A 21,131-nucleotide genomic window follows, 5' to 3' on the forward strand; every position below is an offset into this window, starting at 1 on the left:
TGGCCCCCGTAAAATCTGAATCCCCCCCCCGCCCCCCCCTTTTTTCCCTCACTGTATATATTTCTTTTCCCTTTTTACCTCCTTTATGATGAATTCCTGTTCTGTCTATAGAAGTGTCTATTTGTACGTCTCTAAATGTTTTGATGATTTGAACATGGTGGACCCTATTGGAAACAAGTGTAATGCTTAATTGGGTCGTCCACTCACAGTTAACAGCCTTTGTATTGAGTTTGTGCTTGAAATGTACTGTAATTCTGCAAACTGTTAATAAATTCTTCAATCAATCAATCAATGTATTGACTATTCAAATCACAAGTTTTACTCTCTCCACTGTGATCTCCTCACATACAGTAGACGGTTGTAGAATAAGAATTCTGTATACTACAGAATACTCTTTTATGGGAGTCCTTGGCACAAATTCTTTCCAAATGGAGTCTGCGGCCTAGTATCTATCAATCTGGGTGTCCTTGACATGAAAGTCTTTGAGAACCAATGGACTATAGGCAATGTTTAATGAGAGAGTGGTAAGGGTCCTATAATAATAAAAGTTTATACAGTTTAGGTAAATGTGTTGCAAATATGAAATGGTACATACATTATTCTATAGACAAAACATTTAGGACAGACATCCGCTAGCTTACTTATTCTGTCACACAAATATGCTAATGTAAACATAACATAATAGAGTTTGACAGTTACAGACAACCCTTAAACCTGAAAATGAAAATAAGAAGAGACTGCTCACTTTGCGGAAGTGGATATTGATGGGTGATCCATGATTTTGAGTTTGCATGACAAAGTAACCACAAATAGGATATTTTATTGGTCATGCACAGACATTAAATCAAGTTGGAGCTGGTAAAGACTAAAGCGTATCAGTTACAAACTGTTTGAAAGTGACCTGTAGATGGATATTACTAGTGCAAGAGTGCAGAGTTAGCATACCGGTAGGCTGCTCTGACAATAAAGGCGTAGGCCTACACTGCATTGACTTTAGGGTTTTCTTGGGTAAATAGAGATCAGGGATTCATTGGTGGACTGGGATAATACATTAGTACTAGCATATACTTTAGATAAAATTGTATACTACTAAATTAATACCTTTATAGAAGAAAACAATATAACATTTTCTATGCAATATCCTCTTTATGTGATTCCATATAAAAGTGACTTTAAGTAGGCAGGAATTTGATTCCTTTTATTTAAAAAAACTTTTTAAAGTGACTCAGAATTTTCAACTGGGTATTTAAGTATGTGATTTTTAATCATTACAAAATTTTGTTGAAAAAGAAGACAGCATTAAAAGCTAATTCGTGTTTTTTTTCCCCCATGTGATATTCAGATTGTTCTAATGACCAGGAAAAACTGAAAACTATGGCAGAATATATGCTGAATGAATGGGAATCGGGATGGCATCTATCAAACAAGACATTGTAATGTGTCCGCATGCAGCAAGTGTGCGCTCGTACACGCGCGTGCGCACGCGCACGCGCACGCGCACACGCACACGCACACACACACACACACACACACACATTACTAGGATTTTTTGATGTTGGATATTCCCATACAGCAGGTAATGCAGACTTGCAAGCATTTACTAGCAGCTAGCCAGAAAACAAACACACGCACACAAGCTGATGGGGCTCCACCTCAGCAATGACACCCTGATATCTACAACATGCGTTAAGTACTGCAAGCTGATGGGGCTCCACCTCAGCAATGACACCCTGATATCTACAACATGCGTTAAGTACTGCAAGCTGATGGGGCTCCACCTCAGCAATGACACCCTGATATCTACAACATGCGTTAAGTACTGCAAGCTGATGGGGCTCCACCTCAGCAATGACACCCTGATATCTACAACATGCGTTAAGTACTGCAAGCTGATGGGGCTCCACCTCAGCAATGACACCCTCCTTGGGCTGATAAAGACAAAAGTCACTCTGACCTACTTAATCAAGATGAATGCTGCTTCTACCAGTCCCATCCATTATGCTGCTTCTACCAGTCCCATCCATTATGCTGCTTCTACCAGTCCCATCCATTATGCTGCTTCTACCAGTCCCATCCATTCACATTTGGCGGTGGATATATTGCGATAATCTTTGCATTGTAATTAGGAGAGAAGAAAATTCTGTGCATACATTGTGATAATTTTGACATAAGATAATTAGGAGAGAAGAAAATTACAGTTATAATTAGATTTTTATACTTCTCTCAGGCCAATTAATAATTTCTGGATCACTTGGGGGAAGAACAAAACAGGAATTATTGAAGTTTCTTCAAACAAAGGGATACACAGTGAATTTCCTTGTACTGTGTGTTATACAACTGTTTCTCGTAAGTATCCCTGCAACGTGGAGAGCTGTCTGTGGGGGGCAGAGTGTAGCATGACCTCATTGGTGACCTCTACAGGCACAACCATGAGATTCGGCCCAAACGGTTCTGCGCCGTTCGGGGACCCAGTATCCAGAGTCTCTGGATTAACATGGCCCGGGCACTGTGGCCCTCGTAACGAAGCCTGATCCATCTCTTCTGCAAGGTCCGCCTTGCTCCCATAGAACATTTCCATTTTCCGTGCCAGCAGGCCCTCTGTTTCCGGCGCAACCTCATCCTTCATCTTCAACCTCTTGGAGCGGCGAATGAAGGAGGCATGACGTATGGAGCGTTTGAGCAGACGCTTGCGGTAGGCCCTCTGGATGACCACGGCAGCCCACTCCTGCTCTTTGTGGCATAGAGTCGTGGTGATGGGCGCAAATGAGTCTGAGGTGGGGTTGTTCAAGATGAAAGAGACCTGGATGCTCTCCCTCATCGCTGCCATCTCCACCGTGTCTCCCAGGACCATCTGACAGACGGCCGCCAAGATGTCCAGGCAGTGAATCCTGTCCCCGATCACAAGGGGCATGTCCATTGCGATCAGACGGAGCCGGTTGGGCTTGGCCACCCTCAGCGGCGCCTGCAGCGCGTCGCAGAAATTGGAAATCTGCAAGTAGTCGATGAACTGGGTGCCCTCCAGGTCAAACTTTTCCCAGGTCTCGTAGAACATGTCGAAGTCTTCCTCGCACAGTGCGTCACCGCTCTCCTCCTGGGCCACATTGAAGTTCTCCAAGATGATGGCAATATACATGTTAACCACCACCAAGAAGGAGATGATGAGGTAGCTGCAGAAAAACATCATGCCCATCGCTGGATTGCCGCAATTTCCCTTCACGTCCGAGCCAGGGTTCTCAAAGTCTGGATCACAGTCTGGATATTCCGTGTTCATCATAGGGAGCAAAAGGCCGTCCCATCCCGCTGATGTCGTAACTTGAAACAGGCAGACGAGGCTGCCACCAAACGTCTCAAAATTAAACATGTCGTCTATGCCGGCCTGCTTCTTGACATAGGCAAAGTTGGACATGCCAAAAATGGACCAGATAAACATGATCAAGAATAGTAGGAGGCCGATATTGAATAAGGCAGGAAGAGACATCATCAGAGCAAACAGCAGTGTCCGAATACCCTTTGCTCCTTTGATGAGGCGCAGAATCCTGCCTATTCTGGCCAGTCGGATCACTCTGAACAGAGTGGGAGACACAAAATACTTCTCTATGATATCAGCAAGCAATAGCCCTGAAATGAAATGAAAAGCACAGCAGTTAGGAACGATGTATTTTCCTCCTTACCATGATTAAAGTAGAATTCTAAAATTCTAAACTGTATCCTCTGAAACATACCGCATATAGACAAGATGACCACGACAAAGTCAAAAACGTTCCATCCATTGGAAAAGAAGTATTGTCGCAGGGCAAACAGCTTTAATACGCACTCTCCGGTGAAGACGATGATGAAGGCAAGGTTGATTTTAAAGAGGAACTCCTCTTTCTCTGCACTTTGGTTGTCCGTCTCCACCATCATGGTCACCATGTTGAGGCAAATGAGGACCATGATGAAGATGTCAAACATCTGCTGACTGATGAGGTCATAAACGACTCCCTGGATTGGGTTCTTCAAACGTGAGAGAGAAACACATATTCATGTTATTGACTTTCAAAATTTACTAAAGTCAAAGTCTAAAGTGTATGAAACACACATTGTAGCAATATTATATATTATTATTATTATTATTATTATTATTATTATTATTATTATTATTATTATTATTATATATACTAGTCCTTACCCGTTGTGAGCTATTGCCCCCCATAAATGCCGTTCATTTTAACTTGTATAATATATTTGTGTTTTTTTAATGAATAAAAACAGCACTATAACATGAAAGTATTCAGACAAATGCATGGTAGGGAAATATGTTCATGGCAAGGACCGCAACATTTACACTTATTAGCCCACAGACCCCCATTTGAAAAGTATGTAGGCCCCCCAGTTTGACATGCACCACAGAAACTATGGACAGTTGCACAGGTACTCCCAAATGTATTTTGTGAGTCGCACAGATCAAATTGTAGGTGCATTTGCGTCCCACAATTCTGAGCTCTGGCTTGAGAAAACTCATGGCTTTTGCAACCTGTGATGTTGTGAGCTTGTAGATTAGCTGTTTTTGCCAGAGCGCGCACTTTATCTCCCCAAAACCATGTTTTTGCAACAAACGTTTAGCGCTTTATCTCCCCAAAAGCATGTTTTTGCAACAAACGTTTGAGATTTCCACATCATGTGAATGAAATTTGGGGTGGATTGGACATTCCATTGGTGATTTGTGTCATTTTTTGTAAAACAGGCCCCTCACACTACCTTTGGACGCCGATTACAGCCGAACGATACGGACTATGAAAATTCTATGATAGGTCCAGACATCGTGTGTACCGATTTTTTGTGAGATTTGCACAAAAGCTGTAGGTGAAAGAGCAAAAAGTGTGTTTTGAAGAAAATTCAAAATGGCGGAAAATCTATCCTGATGCAAATGGGCATAGCCTATATGCGGAGATGCGTCATGATGCAAGGAATCCAGGGAAAGTAACTCTTGAACCTACGGTTCAAGAGTTATAAGGCAAAATGTAAAGTGGAATGTTATAGCGCCACCATGAGGCTGACTGATGTAATTATTCATTACATTAATTTTAATAATTATTATGAACAAGTGTTGTAACTAGCTCAGACGGTTTCTGAGAGAAAAATACTTTATGTGAGTTTTCGCATTTTCCCATGTAAGTGGATGGGAATATTTAATTCACTAATAAATTCGTTATTCATTTATAATTTGTTAAATTGGAAAAGGGGCTTTGTTAAGAAAAAAAAAAGTGGGAGCGATTGGTGCAGGCAGTGAGGAGCTACGGCAGTGTTTCTGACACACAGACATTCATTCAGACAGACAGACATTGAGTTAATTATAGTATGATGATATGATGGTATGATATGATGATGATGTGATGATGATATGATGATATGATATGATGATGATCATTATTATGTGTTGACAGTGTGCCCTGATTTAAGACAACATGACATGACATGACAACATTATACTTGGAAATATAATGCTGTTTTGAGTGTATTTAATTTCTGTGTCGTGGCATATTTCCTACTGGAGTTTTGTGAACAGGAGCTATGCGATTAGCCAATCACAGTGATGGGGGCAGGGTCGGAATACACAGAGTATTCCAGCCTACCTCTGAATTCCACTGAACAGCTGCCCTCATGTGTTTTATCTTTATCTGGCTATACTGGCTAACACTGATTTGGGGCATTGCCATATAAAACAAGGTAGTGCTGAATCAAGTGTCTGTTGCTTTCAGAAACACATTTTTGTGTACTTTTAAACCTTAGTGTCTAGCATAATGAATCATAACTCTGTATGGGCTGTGACCATGCAAGTACCTGTATGATTGTATTTGAGGTATTCTGTGATCTGTGTTATTTGGATGACAAATCACTATTCTGCCTCTGTTGATTGTTGATTGATCTGACCGCAGGCATTTTCTTTTCAAAAGAAAATAAATGGATGCAGTTCTATTCATATACTTGAATGGACAGTTCTTCCTAAAATCTTGTAAGCAAATAAATAAATGTGGGACAATGCAGTAGCCTAACTCGGCATTGTTGCAAAGTCACATTGGTCCTGCATCATCTGGGTTTATTACCGGTATGCAATAATGGCCGACTCACTGTACTTTATCTTTATCTCTACAGAATGAGGCTGTAACCTACTGTTGGTCGTGGGATGGGTTTCTGTTTCTTCTTGGAACCAAGTTTCTTCATGGCCGCATAGTATTTCTTTTGATCCTCAGTCATGAAGAGGTCTTTATCTCCGTGAAGGGATAACCCAAAGAAATGTATAGTCATTATATGCAGTCAGTATTTAAAACGGAATTATGGGTGTAATGTACACAGCAACATGATATTGCTAGGTCTTCAAGGGTCCACCCGAACCAAAAACCTGAGGTTCTGTAATATCCCATAATCAATTGGATCTCGGAACGAATTTCAGAGGTCCATTAGGGTTCAGGTCCATCATTTCGGACCCATGAAGACCTCTAATTCCAAAATAATTAAATTCTTAATTCAAACAGTATATGGCACTCATCTTTTTCTTCTGCTGGTTGAAATTGTCAATTATGACACCGATGAAGAGATTTAGTGTGAAGAACGAGCCAAAGATGATGAAGATGACAAAGTACATGTACATGTAAAGGTTGATCTCATATGAAGGCTGCTCCCCCACCTAAAGTTAAAAGAAAAGTTGTCACTTTTGGGTAAATGTATTAATTTATGTATTAAGTAGCCGTTTAATAAGCGGGATAATGAAGCCACTGCCACTCCGCGTCGGTGGCTAATCACGCTGTCAGTGATTTATTTATCAACAATGACCACCTATTCATTATCCCTTGCATAATGTATAATCTATCAAATCCATTTTGATGTAAAATACACCAATATGCTGACAGATTTAAACACTCACCTCTCGCGAGTCCACAGCAGCGTACATTATATCCATCCAGCCTTTGAATGTTGACTGCAAATAAAAAACACATTTAAATGAAAATGTATAGATCTACACATGTAAATGTAACCAATGTATACTTTTGGAGTTACTAAATTGATACATTGAGGACTTACAGTAACTGTGTAGTAGGTCTATCTCAAGTTAAATTTTATTGTCATACATGAATTTGCTGTTTAGAACATAATAATAACAAGAAAGGGATGCTCCACAGAGTGAACATACATTGTGTTCAGCACAAGTATATATTGGTGAAAACAGTCTTCCTCACCACTTGAAGTAAAGATAGGTACCCCAATCCAACGTTGTCATAGTTGACCTTGACGTTGGTCCAGTGGGCCTGCTGTGTGGCCTCTTTGAGGGCCATGCAGTCACTGAAGTTGTTCACCTCACTCATGGGGAACAGCTCATCTGTCGTGGTGTTGACGCAGCGATAGAACTTTCCAGCAAACATGTTGACCCCCATGATGCTGAAGATGAGCCAGAAGATGAGACACACCAGCAGCACATTGAAGATGGAGGGAATGGCTCCAACGAGAGCTCCAACCACCACCTGCACAGCAGACAACAGTTTACATTTACCAGTAGTCAACTGTGTCCACAGGGTGGCACTACCTGAAGGGAGCTGCATACTGGGATAGAGTAGCATACTGGGAAAACCTAAATGTCCCACTTTTATCTAAAGTCCATAATTATTATTATCATTTGTATTCCTCCTTTTAAATTCACAAAGTTAATTCCCCTTTTCACAAAAATAAGAATGATTTCAACCAGAATTTGCAAAAGCCCAGTCATAACACTTGGAGCAAGTCATTAGTCAGTCATTATGGTGAATATTATTTTTTCAAAATGTAATATCTCTAATGCCCAATTTTCATATAGAATATAACCCCAAAGCCCCCCTACCACCTTCCTGTCTACCTATTGTACTATCAATAAAGGCATACAAATCACCACCTATAAAACTTTTAAAATAATAATAATTATTATTATTATGGTTATTATTATCTTGTTATATCTATGCTGTCGGGAAGAAACCACTTACCGGTGACTCCAAAATGTAAATTTTTCAGGAAATGAAAAATGTGCATTTTTCAGGAAATGAAAAATGTGCATTTTCAGGAAATGAAGAAAATCTTATATTTTGAAAACTTGTGACTTTATATAGGTATTGTCAATTACGTCCATGAGAGGGGGAGAGGTGGTGGAGTTCGCTGTTTTAGCAGACAGTTTGTTGAGGGTCCAATGGAGTTAAGAGGTTTTGTCCCAAGCGCTTTTTACTACTTTTCATTGAAACTTTGACAAAAACACAATTTTCTAAATAGATTATTATATCATACTGAAATGAATGGAATCCAATGACTCAAAAATCAAACAAATCATGGTTTGGTTTGGAAACTTTGATCGGTCAGCACTCAGCAGTAATGTCAACTTTGTATAGTATACATAAGTATACATTGTGAGCCATATTCAGTGACAACCATGGCCACCAGTTAACGGTCTGTTATGGTCTGTTCCTTCAAAACATCAAAGTGCCCTTACCTCAGCCAAATGTTATATTCCACCCAGCCAGGTGTAAGCATGCAGTCTGCAATCATGGTAAGGAAAAGCCAGTCGAGTTAGTATAATAATGCAATCATTGTTGGCATTTGTAGAACAACGTTAGGTATGCAGATTATACAAGTTTTATGGCACAGTACTCAGTAGTACTGTACTGTACAGTATGTGCATAATATTATATATATACATTTTGTTTTATAGCCAATTACTTACCCTCATTCCTTCAAATCTTGAAAGTGCTCGGAGTGGTCTCAGGGCCCTTAGGGTTCTGAGAGATTTGATTGGTCCTAGGTCAGAGTAGCCTATCCAGTTGGCAACCAAACTAATAATGGATATCTGTAGAAGAATGAAAAGAATGTCTTATTTAAGGGCTGTAAAGGTCTTTAAAATGAACTATACTCTGGCAGTGAACTATAGTTGCATGTCTCAGGAGGTAGAGGCTGCTTGGGAAAGCATCACGGTTCCATCCCCAGCTCCCCCATGGTTACTGTGCTTTCCTCCACTGTCTGTATGTGAATGTACAGTATGTGTACAGTATGTGTGATTGGGTGAATGTAATGCATGTGCCCCCCTTTTTGGGATGTTTTTTAACCTTATTGTATGCCTGTATGAGCTATGGGAATAATCTGAATTTCCCCTCGGGGATCAATAAAGTATCTATCTATCTATCTATCTATCTATCTATCTATCTATCTATCTATCTATCTATCTATCTATCTATCTATCTATATTTGAATAAATGTGCTATATAAATGCAGTAATGCACCATTTGCTATTTACCACTGGCCTCTACTGGTTGAAACCTTTAACCAGGTTGCATTGCTGGCAGCAGCACAATTGTGATGTAACAGTACAGTAACCATTTAACCACTGACACTTGAGGTATAACAGATGCTAACATCACGATTGGGTTGTGCTTGTGGCTAGGTGTGGCTAGCAGTGTAACCTATATGAAAGTTTCAATCATTATTCTACTACACGTGACTTGGGTTTAACTAAATATGTATACAAAATTCCATGCAAAACTGAAAGCATTTGTATTTAAACCAATGAACCAAGGTAAAGTTAAACAGTATTGTGTCAATTTTACATGAATGTGTGTAACAAAACCTCAGCATAAAAACTTACACCCACAATGAAGAAGTCCAACCAGCACCAGGCATTGGTGAAGTAAGTCTTGTAGCCATACGCCACCCACTTAAGGAGCATCTCAATGATAAAGACATAGGTGAAAATTTTATCTGCGTACTCAAGGATAATTTTGATAGTTCGCCGTCTCTCGATGTATATGTCTTCAAACGCCTGTGAAAGGTAGTAGATGTTAAAACAAATCTCAATGTATGGGAAAACAAAGTAATAAAAAGAATAATTGCTCATTACTGATTCATGATTCGCTGACAGCACTCACAAGAGCTCCGCTGCTGAGGAGGATCATGAAGATGATGAAAGTCTCAAAGTAGTCGTGCTCTACGATGGTGAAGCACGTCCGTCTGAGGTTCCACCATTTCTTGCCAGGACCCTGAGTGATGTCCGCAGTTAGACAAGGCCAGCGCCTCACGCAGTCTGAGGGGAGAGGGACGTTGTCCATATTAGTCGTTCGTTTCAATAAAAGTCTGTCCATAATGAGCTCAAAATCTCACATAACTATTAGGGCTGCAAATAACTGTTATTTTCATAATTACAATGTTCAACTATTTGATAAATGTATGTGATTAAATTAGACCACAAAATAACTGTAGATGAGGTAATAAAAGTACAAAATGGTGGTAAATGATCATCACAAGGCCTGGGCCGCAGCTGAGCAGTCCAGGCACCTAGGCCGGTAATCCAGCCTGACGGCGTGTCGCGGGTCGAGTCCCGAGCCCGTTGGCCTTTGCCGCATGTCTTCCCCCATCTCTCTCCCCCTTTCCTGTCTAATTACTGTACCCTATCAATAAAGGCAAAAACGCAAAAAAGAAAATATCTTAAAAAAAAGAAAAAAGTTATCCGAATCCAAACGAAATTGCTTAATACCCAGCAGTTAAATATTACTTTTTGATTTTGGAACACTGATAAGCATTCACGTTTGGTGAAATTATTGGAAACATTAACAACATTATCGGACATAATTACTTTCATCGATACATAAATCAAATAGTTTCAATAAAGCTTTTCACTCCTAATCACAATATTACCTAGCCCTGTTAACCACTCCCCCATGTGATTTCAAGGGGGAGTGGTTAACCAGGCTAAAAAATACCCATCAAGTATACAGAGTTATTACATTAATGCACAATTACTAAATTGTCATCTATGAGCGAGGGCATAAACAGACACTGTGATGGACAAAATAACTTCTGTCTGTTGTATTGTGGTTCTGCTCATACTGTCAGTGAAGCAGGACTCTGGTTCCACTGGCTCAGCCTCTTCCTCTTCCTCCGGCTCAGGTTCAGGCTCAGGTGGCTGGTAGTCCACTGTGCTACATACCGAAGAATCATCATCATCATCCAATGCAGCCATCAGCTAGAAAGAAAGAATGAAAGAAAGAAAGAAAGAAAGAACGGTCAAACAAATTAAAAATACTTAACGGCTTCTGCGCCAAATGAAAATTCTCTCACGTTTTCGTTGTCTCCTATAGCCGATTTATGCTTCTTTTGAAACATCTCACCACCACCAAAAGGCCGCAGCACGGCCTGCACGGAGGGTATGTACATCCGTGTACCATGACACATGGAATAAATGCATAGGGACCCTACGTAAAGTAACATCCAAATTTCAGAAACTCCCGGGTCCCGAGAGGGGCTAGGTTAATCTCAACTCCAGGTGCATTAGACGCTTCAATATAATTGTCCTTCAAAAGGACAGAATCAAGGAACAAACTTATGGCCCAGGCGGTGGCGTAACCGTCTGGGCACCCGACTGGTAATCCAGTCGCAGTGTGCCGCAGGTTCGACTCCCGAGCCCGACACGGCCTTTACTGCATGTCTTCCCCCATCTCTCTCCCGTTTCCTGTCAGCCTACTGTCTGTCCCTTCAAAAACCAATAAAAGGCGTAAGCTGCAAAAAAATATCTTAAAAAAAAAAAAAAAAAAGGAACAAACTTATTCTCATTAACAGCAAGGTGTCTAATGTGGAATACTATAAAACTAGCAGTGAAGTAGAGTAGGAAAGCGGAGAGGAAGACACTGTAGGCAGGGAAAGCATACCCACTAGCAAGGGTATGCTGTACCTGACTTGAACTCTGTGTCATACAGTATATTGTGATGTCCCTCTATACGATGTGGAGTTATTGTTTTATTTGACCTTTATTTCTGATGGTACGGTGTAGTGAGACAGGAAACAGTAGCTTATGGGAGTGACATGCAGCGAATGGTCCGTCCGGCCGGGAATTGAGCTATCGGGTCGCCCCAGTGTCACAGTTCAATTAATACTCCAAACTATCTCCTCTTGGCAGAGATAGTTTGGTCAGCGGACCAGGGTCATGTGGGCTAACTGGGTTACCTGACTGAAATTGACTAAAGTCATAGGAGTGGCTGATTTGGAGAAATGGGATTCAGCTGCTCACAAATAGCAGAGATGAATGCAGAAAAGGATACAAGCTGAGAAAAAGCCAGAAGGCTTGTTTCCATTGTGGTCCTTTTGGGGAAGGGATGTACTGTAAGAACTAAGAAGGCAACAACACAATAACAAAAAAGCAGACTGAACAATAAGAGACAAACATTACTAGGAAAAGGACAGCACTGGACATGAAAACTGACACAGAGGGTGAGGAATGCCAACGTTTGGATATCCGCAACTCTGAGAACCTAGTCTGAATTTTCATTTTGTTTCACTTCATTATCCAGAACATATTTTCTTAATGGGCGTGGCTAGCGATTCAGGGCTGGAGCCAGGCTACTGAGAACCTGGCAAGTAACTCACACATGACACCTCTGCCTGTATCTGATTTTCCACTCTGATTATGACCACCGCCAAATTGTGAAAGTTCGAATTCTGCAAGTTCTGAAAAATGGCGCAATATGTAGCCATTACAGATAAACACAGGGAACTGTATTGTTGTATTTTAAAACAAGAGAGACTATGACAGGCACAGAGAGGCACACTAACTACCGACTACTGGTAATACAATATGCTACTGGATAATCCGCCATAGTGGGAAACATGGGTATGGGGAGGGGTGAGCAGCAAGGGAGGATCTCCTGAGGTGTTTCAACAGATCAGGGGGCAGCTTGGTGTGGGGAGCTTGAAATCCTAGTAGGAGCTTAGAGTCTGGGTAATCTTTGACAACATGCTTTAGGAAGGAGGGGAAAGTGCAAAAGCATGTGTACAAACTGGTAGTGTTATCTTCCAGTGAAACCTTCATTCAGCATAGCTACTATTATTTTCGGATAAAGAAAACATATTGCCATATTCCATTCAGCTGCTGCTTTGAAATAGAATTTCATTGAGTTGTCATCACATACTGTATTGTATGACACTAGAATTTCGCGGGCCTTCGGCCCGCTCATCCCAGAGTTGCGTTGCCCCGCGTTGCGATACAGAAGTCCACAGATACAGAAGTGCACAGTGACACGCGTTGTATGCAGCTGTTTTGTGTTGCAGCGCACGTGTAGTGTTGTTGTTGTTATCCATATATGCGCCTCGGTTCGTCCCGTTTGTTCCACGCCAGGTGTCGACGCAGTCGTTGGCGCAAATTTCTTATTATTTTAACTGTGTATGTAATCGCGGCTAGTAGCACACATTTTTTTTTAGGAGCACGATGAAAAGTTATGAAATAATGTGTTTGAGGGCCCTCCTATATACAGCTTTAGTCCCCACACGTCTCAATATTTGCCATTGACAAAGAACAGAGAAATTAGGTCGAAATGCCGCTAAATATGACGTAAATTAAAATGTATTATATATATATATGTTTTTAATTGAATGTAAATACTTTACTTATAAAAAAACCTGGCAACCCGCACCCCGCGGTCATTTTCCGCTAACCGGAGCGGTGCTCCCTAGCCTGCTGGAGGGGTTCACATCATCCCATCATCCCATGCACCCTCGAGAGGAAAAAGAAGGAAAATAAATGCAGCCTTGAGCCTACCTGCCAATGTGGTGTTGTGGAGCTTGTTCACCTCCTCCTCCTCCTTTTCTCCCCAAATTGCCAATCCCAATAAATGCAAAAGTTGCCTAGTGTGAATACTTCCACAGCCTAATTACTAAAGGATAAACTATCAGTCTTCTCCGAAATCGGTCAATGTTTGTCAACTCAGCACGTGTTGACAACGCATAGTAAACAGAAGGAATACTGGACAACTCACCCCGGTGCCTGCCCGTTTTTCCTCCCGGAATTTTCCCCAGTGAGGGGGATAACTTTGTAATATGCTATTGGCTGTTTGTATTCTTTTTGGAAAAATATAAAAAGATACTCCTGTGGAAAGGCTATATTATTTTACTTATATTGACCCTATAAACAATTTAGTATTATTTAGTATATGTAAGGTTTTTCCCACTCAAATGGTACCTCGTCAGATAATACCCACATAGCCTACAACAACTTCTGTGAACAGACTTCACTGTAGTAGCTTTTCATAAATATATTTGTACTTCGGCTGTCTGCTGTCGTGAATGTTTATAGTTAGAGAAACACACAAAATCTGCTCTAGAAACACACAAAATCTGCTCTCCCACCGACGTCATGTGTCCGTTTATCTCCAGCCGTACAGACTCCATTTGACGCGTCTTATCTACTTTAATACCCACATAGCCTACAACAACTTCTGTGAACAGACTTCACTGTAGTAGCTTTTCATAAATATATTTGTACTTAGGCTGTCTGCTGTCGTGAATGTTTATAGTTAGAGAAATTCAAAGTCCAGCCGTCTGCTGTCCAGCCTCTCCCACCCCTCACTGGGGAAAATTCCGGGAGGAAAACGGAAAAGGGGTGAGTTGTCTTGTTACCAACAGAAGCCGTGTGTGTGTCACACCAAAAGTGGTGACCTATAGAATCCTGTACATAGAAGCATCACGCAATCGTCTCCCTCCCTGTGTGGGTCACGTGGTGGGCTGTGAGCAAATGGGAGAGGGAATGTAGTGTTGCCAGGTCCGCGTATTGTAAGCGAGTGGTAGTGTGTGTAAGTAGCGTGTTGAATGGCATTTTTTCTGTGCTTGTTTTCATAGACGTGGCAACAAATTAGGCGGGGGTGTCGGTGCTTGTGGCGTGTTTGTGTTTGTTATTGATATTGATATTGTTTGCGAGTGTGGACGGGAGCCGGCTTTAGTGGCAGTGCGATGACAATTTTTACGCGGCTGGTGTTGAGTGTGGCCGTGCGGCGCGACATGAGGAGATAGGGAACCAACGACGCGGAGGGTAAGTGTGTGACGTGTTAGTGTGTTTAGTGGGTTGTTGCAGTGTGTGTTGCAGTGTGTCAGTGACGTAGTAGCTGGTGCCTTTTGTTCCTGTCTTGGGGACACCTTTTCAAATGTATAATAGATGGCATATCGGACCCAAGCCACACTAAGGAATCAGGAAGCATGGTTTGTTGTTGCCTAATGCCTGCACATTTGGCATGCACTGTTCTATGCCATTCAATTAGATTCACGTAAAAAGGAATCTGGAGATAACATTGTACTTCATTGTACGTGGTTTGTAAACTTACATTTCTCTCTTGTCTACTCCTCTTACCTTGTGTTTTTCTTCTTTCTTGTTCTCCTCCTCTGACAATGCAGAGTTCTTCTCATCATCATCATCATCATTATCATCATCATCATCATCTTCATCCACGTTTTCAAAGTCTGACTCTCCCTGGGCGATCGGAACAGTGAGAACGAACTCCCCATCCACCACAAAATACCCTGAAGGCCTGCCTTCAACCAAATAGTTACATATCCCGTCCGCCATTTTTAAATTCTCACCAGTGTCCAAGTGGTTCATTTCAATGGCTTCTGTTTTTGGGTCCATGTCACCCGAGTTGTCCTCCTGTGTGTCTTTGGGCTTTTTGCCCAACAACTGTAGGACCAATCCAATGATGAAGGCTTTAGTCCAGTCGATGCCCCTGGTAATCCGACCGATGGCTATCTGAAGATTGTTCATTTCTCCATCTTCACCCCCTGCCGAAAGGTTGCTGAACGAGCTGAGCAACAAGGCCAGGAAAAGGTTCAATACCTGAAGGAAAAATACAGCACTGAGATGAGACGTTGGCAGCCACCATTTTACATTGATTGTCAATGTGTAAAAACTGCCCTGGCGAATACATTTTCATAGTTCTTGTGAATTAAATGACAAAGAAATTATTTTGAGATATAACATAAGATAGGCCATGCTTATTTGAAGAAGCATTAAGTATGCAAACTGATGATAACCGATGGCAGCTCAAAATTAATCTGCCCTGGTCTGCAGGTACATTTTCCAGCACAAAGATGATTGACAATTATACTAATCTTGAAGAGTAACTAGTAGTGTTCAACACATGAGAAGGTCAATACTAGACTATTCAACACTAGAAGGACACATATGCAATTGATTACTGACTGTTAAAAACGTAGTGGCGACTCCTCTGACAAAGTACAGGCCTGGATCTGCAAACAAACTTAAGAGTGGCTCATATACATAACGCATATCAAGTTGGCCGTGTGATGGGACATCAATAAATATTATGTTGTCTGCCGCCTGTTGCAGAGGTAGCTATCTTTAGTGTCTAAAACCTGTTAGTCCATTTCTCGGTTTCTATTTCCCAGGTTTAGAGGGAGATCACCATTACATGGGCCTGGGGCAGGCTGATCTCATGCATTCCCGTGTGAGAGCTGTGAATCAGTATGGGGCAGAGAGAAATGGCTGAGTCGGACAAAGACCAAGCCCCAGGAAGTGGCGAGGAGGGTGGGAGTTGGATGGGGAAGGAAGAAGAAAGAAAGGCATGATTCAATATTACGTGTCGGCGCCCCTCCTGTCGTGGTCTAAAACTATACTATAGTCTGCGGTTGTTGGAAAAACACTGGCGGCAGTGGGATACATAGTCTAGTGATCAGACCACTATACTAGGCGAGTTGGCTGGGAAAGTTGTTTTGGAGGTTGTATTTGAGGCTGAGAATTCGGGCGCCTAATCCTTTTTACTAGTAGTAAGGGAGGGGCAATGTGATTACCTCCCCATCAATTTGAGTTCATTCTGCTACCATATGGCCTTTCTGAAGACCCTCTGTCCCTCATGTTGCGAACTCTGCTGACTCAGCTTTCACTGCTGTGTTTGTTGAGTCTGTGGCAGCTTGCTCATTTAAACTTGATCTTAGCACATACACAAGGTCAGAACCACTGTGTGCTGGATTGAGTCACTTGATTTAAATAGTTGCCCCTCACTCATCAATCGCGTAATTTGCCTTGAAGACACCCCAGTGTGTGTCAGTTTGATTTGACTGTATTTTTATACGGTTAGGCATGTATCAGTTTTTTGATATTCAAACCAGCAGTTTAGTTTTGCTACCATGTTCTGAGAATGTGGCAAAGTTCAATGCAAAGTCTATGGAGAGAATCCAGATAAAAACAAAGCATGAAAGTTTTAAAAAGCTCTTTGCACTGTGTTCTAAAGTAGGCGTCGAGTAGGCACTCGATACTACACAAAAAACCTACAGTACGGAAGTAGCAAATATCGAGCAGAAACCTTGTATATCTATATTTCAACCTTTTACGTTTTTCCATAAATTAAAACACTACACTACTAGAGAGAGAGAGGGAGAGAGAGAGAGAGAGAGAGAGAGAGAGAGAGAGAGAGAGAGAGAGAGAGAGAGAGAGAGAGGGAGAGAGAGAGAGAGAGAGAGAGAGAGAGAGAGAGAGAGAGAGAGAGAGAGAGAAAACCAGCTGCATGATATTGAGGAATCCATAAAAACTAACAACTTCTGGGAAAACTGGAACAAATTAAACAAACAAAAACATGACGAGCTAACCACCCAAAATGTTTTCTCATGCCAATAAAGCTCCTTTGAATTGAGAGAGAGAGAGAGAGAGAGAGAGAGAGAGAGAGCGAGCGAGAGAGAGACCACGATCATTTGGCAGCACTTTTGTTAGCTCATCCATTTCCTTTTCATCTCTATAAATAAACCAACAGGAAGTGGTTTTGGCTCTCATCGTAAATATGAGACGGAAGTGATCAACTTAATCATCTGCTTGTCCTTGTCCTGTAGGGCCAAGATATGTCAGGGACAGTTCCAAATATTTGCTGTTTGCTGTTGCTTAATGTCAACTGAGACGCACACAGTTGGAGCAATAGAAATATAGTACGACGTTTATATTCAAAGCCTCTGCAGAAACTGCATGATGCAGGTCCTATAGCAATACTGTGCGTGTCATCAAGCCCTACAGCAAAGTCAATGGCTGTAAACACCAAACTACAGCATAGGCCTACTATTTTATTTCTATAGTATGACTTTAATTTTGCTGAATTCTGTAATTTGTTTATTCCTCTACATATCTGAATGAGTATTCTTTAACAGAGGTACGTTCACCTGCGTTTCATTGCAAAGCTCTCATGTATGTGTTTAATAAGACCATGTGTATTTAGAGTGCACTGTAAGGCGGTCCAGTGGAAACAGTTTTAACCCCATGTCCTTGGAGCCATTTAACTGGGGGGGGGGGGGGGGGGGGCAACCACACACTGCTAAGCCCCAGGCCCCCCCTCCATGATAACAAGATCCCCTGCAATTATAATGCTATAATCACTAATATTTAGCAAGGTTTGAGATAACAGTTTGCCAGCTTTACAACTTAACAGTAGGGACGACTGTTCAGATATCAGTGTTGAAAGGCTGAGGTCTTTAGAATACGCACATCCTTAAGCAATGTATCCTGATTAAGCACCGGCTATCTTTTTTAATACTCTGTCTAATACATTGTCCTATTTATAGTACCTCAAGTATTCAGCAATAACAGTCATGAAAGACAAGAAATGAAATGTTTTGCATTTGACCTATCGTGCGATACAGGTCAGCTCTGCAACTGTTTTTGTCACTATGTACTGGAAGAAATCATAGGCTCAGAGGTGTGATTAAAAGGGTGCCCTTTAACCACATAAACCCCATATGGTTGAGCGGAGTCACTCTGTATTTTTCACTGAAATAAAAGCTTCAGTGCGACGCGTTGTTTCAAAGTTTTCCCTCAGAATATGGATCCTGGGGTTAAAGTGGTTAAGATTTCGGACCAGATTATGAACAGTGGCTGAATATGGCTGCACTTACCACGAGGTTTCCAATGACCATGACCATCATGAACACGACCAGGCACATCCCGGCTCCAGCCACCTCCATGCAGTCCCACATGGTTTCAATCCACTCACCGCAGAGGATACGGAACACTATGAGGAACGAGTGGAAGAAGTCGTGCATATGCCACCGCGGCAACTCGCAGTCATCTGCGATCTTGCAGACGCATTCTTTGTAGCTTTTGCCGAAGAGCTGCATGCCCACGACGGCAAAGATGAACACGATGATGGCCAGCACCAACGTCAGGTTTCCCAGCGCTCCCACAGAGTTTCCGATGATCTTGATCAGCATGTTGAGTGTGGGCCAGGACTTGGCCAATTTGAAGACACGAAGCTATCTCCATCACAGCATGCAAAGAAACACAATGTTATGTCATTGTCTGATACTTCCTCATACATCATCATGCATTGGCAAAAATGGTCGATCTACACGTTTGTAGATCTGCTATTTTTGAAATAATAATAATATATAATATAATAATAATATAATATATAATATAATAATATAAGAATGCCCAAAATATAGCTTGGTTATAGCTCTTAATTCCAATTTGTTCAGTAACAGGGGTCTCTACAAATCTTTAGTAAACAGAAAATACATTTTGGAATACCAATTTTATCAGGAAAGAGAACTCATACAGCATACAGGATAAACAAGTGAAATTATTTGAGGGGGGGGAGCAGACAAAAGTTGAAGCTGATAAATGATCTGTGTGGGGTTGTTACCCCCCTTTTCTCTTTTAGGCAGCATTCAAGAGGATTGCCGTTTTCTTAAGTCTCCTGAACTTGAACGCAGCATTTTGCATTGAACTAATTTGTTTCGGAATCCATGTCGTGCACCACATTTTCCAGTGGATAAAGAGTGCTGGGTTGCGGCCCGAAAATAGCTGATCTACAAGCACTCAACACGTCGCGCTGCGATGCGTTGAGAGCTTGTAGATCTGCTATTTTCACTATTTTTGTCCAAAAGTGCCCTCTTACGGGATTTCAGACCCTCTCTAACACTCTCTGCACGTCCCTGGCTGGAGAGATGGGGAGATCCCCGTTACTGAACAAACACTCTATAAGCAATGATTACTATGGGAATATAGATGGAATAAAATAGGAACAAAAAGCAACTGTTGTAATGTGGTATGTTGTAAAGCAAATTTCCTATCTTTACCAGACGGAAGGACCGCAGCACAGACAAGCCCTGAACATTTGCCAAACACAACTCCACCAGACTGAGTGTGACAATGATGCTGTCAAAAATGTTCCAGCTGACTTGGAAGTAGTAGTAGGGATCCATGGCGATAAGCTTGATGAACATTTCCGCCGCAAAGATCCCAGTAAAAACCTAAAAGCAGGAAATACTTTTTCATTTACATAGAGCTGCACAGCAGAATCATTAGTGTTCATTTAATTGGTGGTAAGTGGTGCACCGTGCTACATATTCACCAGGTTCCCCACGGAGAGAACGTTTTCAAACTCGGGGGTCATAGGATAGTGTTCCATTGCCATGAAGAGGGTGTTGAGCACAATGCAAATGGTGATGCCCAAGTCGACGAAGGGGTCCATCACCACAAAGAGCACCCACTTTTTGAAGACGATCCAATGCACGCAGCAGTCCCACTTCAAGTAGGTCTCAGCAAACTTGTACCAGTTTGGATGACAGGGCCTCTGAGCCTCCGCCAGGTCTATACCTGGACAAGAGAAACACTTTTACAGATGAGGATATGAAACCCATGATACAGTAGAAAATGATCCATTATCTGTATAACAATTGAGATTGGAGTGGTTAGAGTGGCCTCGGAATTTCAATAACATTATCATATGGGACGAGAGGTGATATAAACATAGGAATCACATGTCTATTCAGAGATTTAAAGAAAAGAAAAGAAAAGATACAAACTTTTGGAAGGAAGAAACCATGTTTCATTGTTTTTATTGGGTAAAAGTGATATTATTTGTAGCATGGCATGGCCAGACGAATATCACTGCGTAGATAATATTAGTCTGAAACTTAGCAAAAAGTCTCACTTTGAATAGTGGGATCTGATTGGTCAGCGAACTGTAATTCAAACTGAGGAGTGCCAGACCAATGTCCCCAGGGATTTTATTTTCCTGTGGCAGATTTATCTGGTTTCCAGGCTATATTATTTGTGCTAATAACCAGCACAAATAGAAACGCTTTTTCCCCAATAAAAAACAGGTGTTATACAGAACAGCACAGTTCATTATCGTAATATTACATATATATATATAGTGGGTGACCATTAATTATTTATAAGCATACAGTGTACGATTTATACATATATAAAGTGCAATGTACCATTAAAATGAGTGCACCGTCTGTGCCAAGGCAGAGATTAACTGAAATAGCACCACGTTTAGCACCAAAGATACAGTAACCAACACAATGTGATGAAGGTCCCACACAGT

At 41.4% G+C, this 21,131-nt stretch overlaps 1 protein-coding gene across 4 annotated transcripts; it reads right to left on the reverse strand.

Moving 5' to 3' along the window:
- Positions 1-1,860: 1,860 nt before the first annotated feature.
- On the reverse strand, positions 1,861-20,388 carry LOC306914725 (sodium channel protein type 4 subunit alpha A-like). Of its 4 annotated transcripts, none has more exons than XM_079491903.1 (15): positions 20,148-20,388; positions 19,873-20,046; positions 18,688-19,044; positions 15,152-15,631; positions 10,870-11,005; positions 9,912-10,066; positions 9,632-9,805; positions 8,717-8,839; positions 7,215-7,496; positions 6,902-6,955; positions 6,527-6,664; positions 6,151-6,252; positions 3,723-3,993; positions 2,083-3,618; positions 1,861-2,001 (listed from the first exon to the last, which is right to left on the reverse strand). In XM_079491903.1, the coding sequence occupies exons 1-14, from the start codon at positions 20,265-20,267 to the stop codon at positions 2,330-2,332; spliced, it is 3,855 nt and encodes a 1,284-aa protein (XP_079348029.1). In that variant the 5' UTR covers positions 20,268-20,388; the 3' UTR covers positions 1,861-2,001; positions 2,083-2,329. The 4 variants fall into 4 exon arrangements, with proteins under 4 accessions (XP_079348029.1, XP_079348027.1, XP_079348030.1 ...); XM_079491901.1 differs by having other exon boundaries at positions 6,151-6,248; positions 6,523-6,664; XM_079491904.1 differs by lacking the exon at positions 20,148-20,388 and having other exon boundaries at positions 6,151-6,248; positions 6,523-6,664; positions 18,688-19,048; positions 19,873-19,983.
- Positions 20,389-21,131: the final 743 nt, after the last annotated feature.

Source organism: Electrona antarctica (genome assembly GCF_951216825.1).
Source record: "Electrona antarctica genome assembly, chromosome: 22".
Taxonomy (NCBI): domain Eukaryota; kingdom Metazoa; phylum Chordata; class Actinopteri; order Myctophiformes; family Myctophidae; genus Electrona; species Electrona antarctica.

Excerpts from the sequence above, each read along its gene's own strand:
- LOC306914725 (XM_079491903.1), bottom strand. The coding sequence starts at position 20,267 with ATGGACCCCTTCGTCGACTTGGGCATCACCATTTGCATTGTGCTCAAC. Across the intron at positions 19,045-19,872 it reads TGCTGCGGTCCTTCCGTCTG|CTTCGTGTCTTCAAATTGGC; the intron begins GTAAAGATAGGA and ends TGATGGAGATAG. Across the intron at positions 6,956-7,214 it reads ACCTATCTTTACTTCAAGTG|TCAACATTCAAAGGCTGGAT; the intron begins GTGAGGAAGACT and ends TTTTATTTGCAG.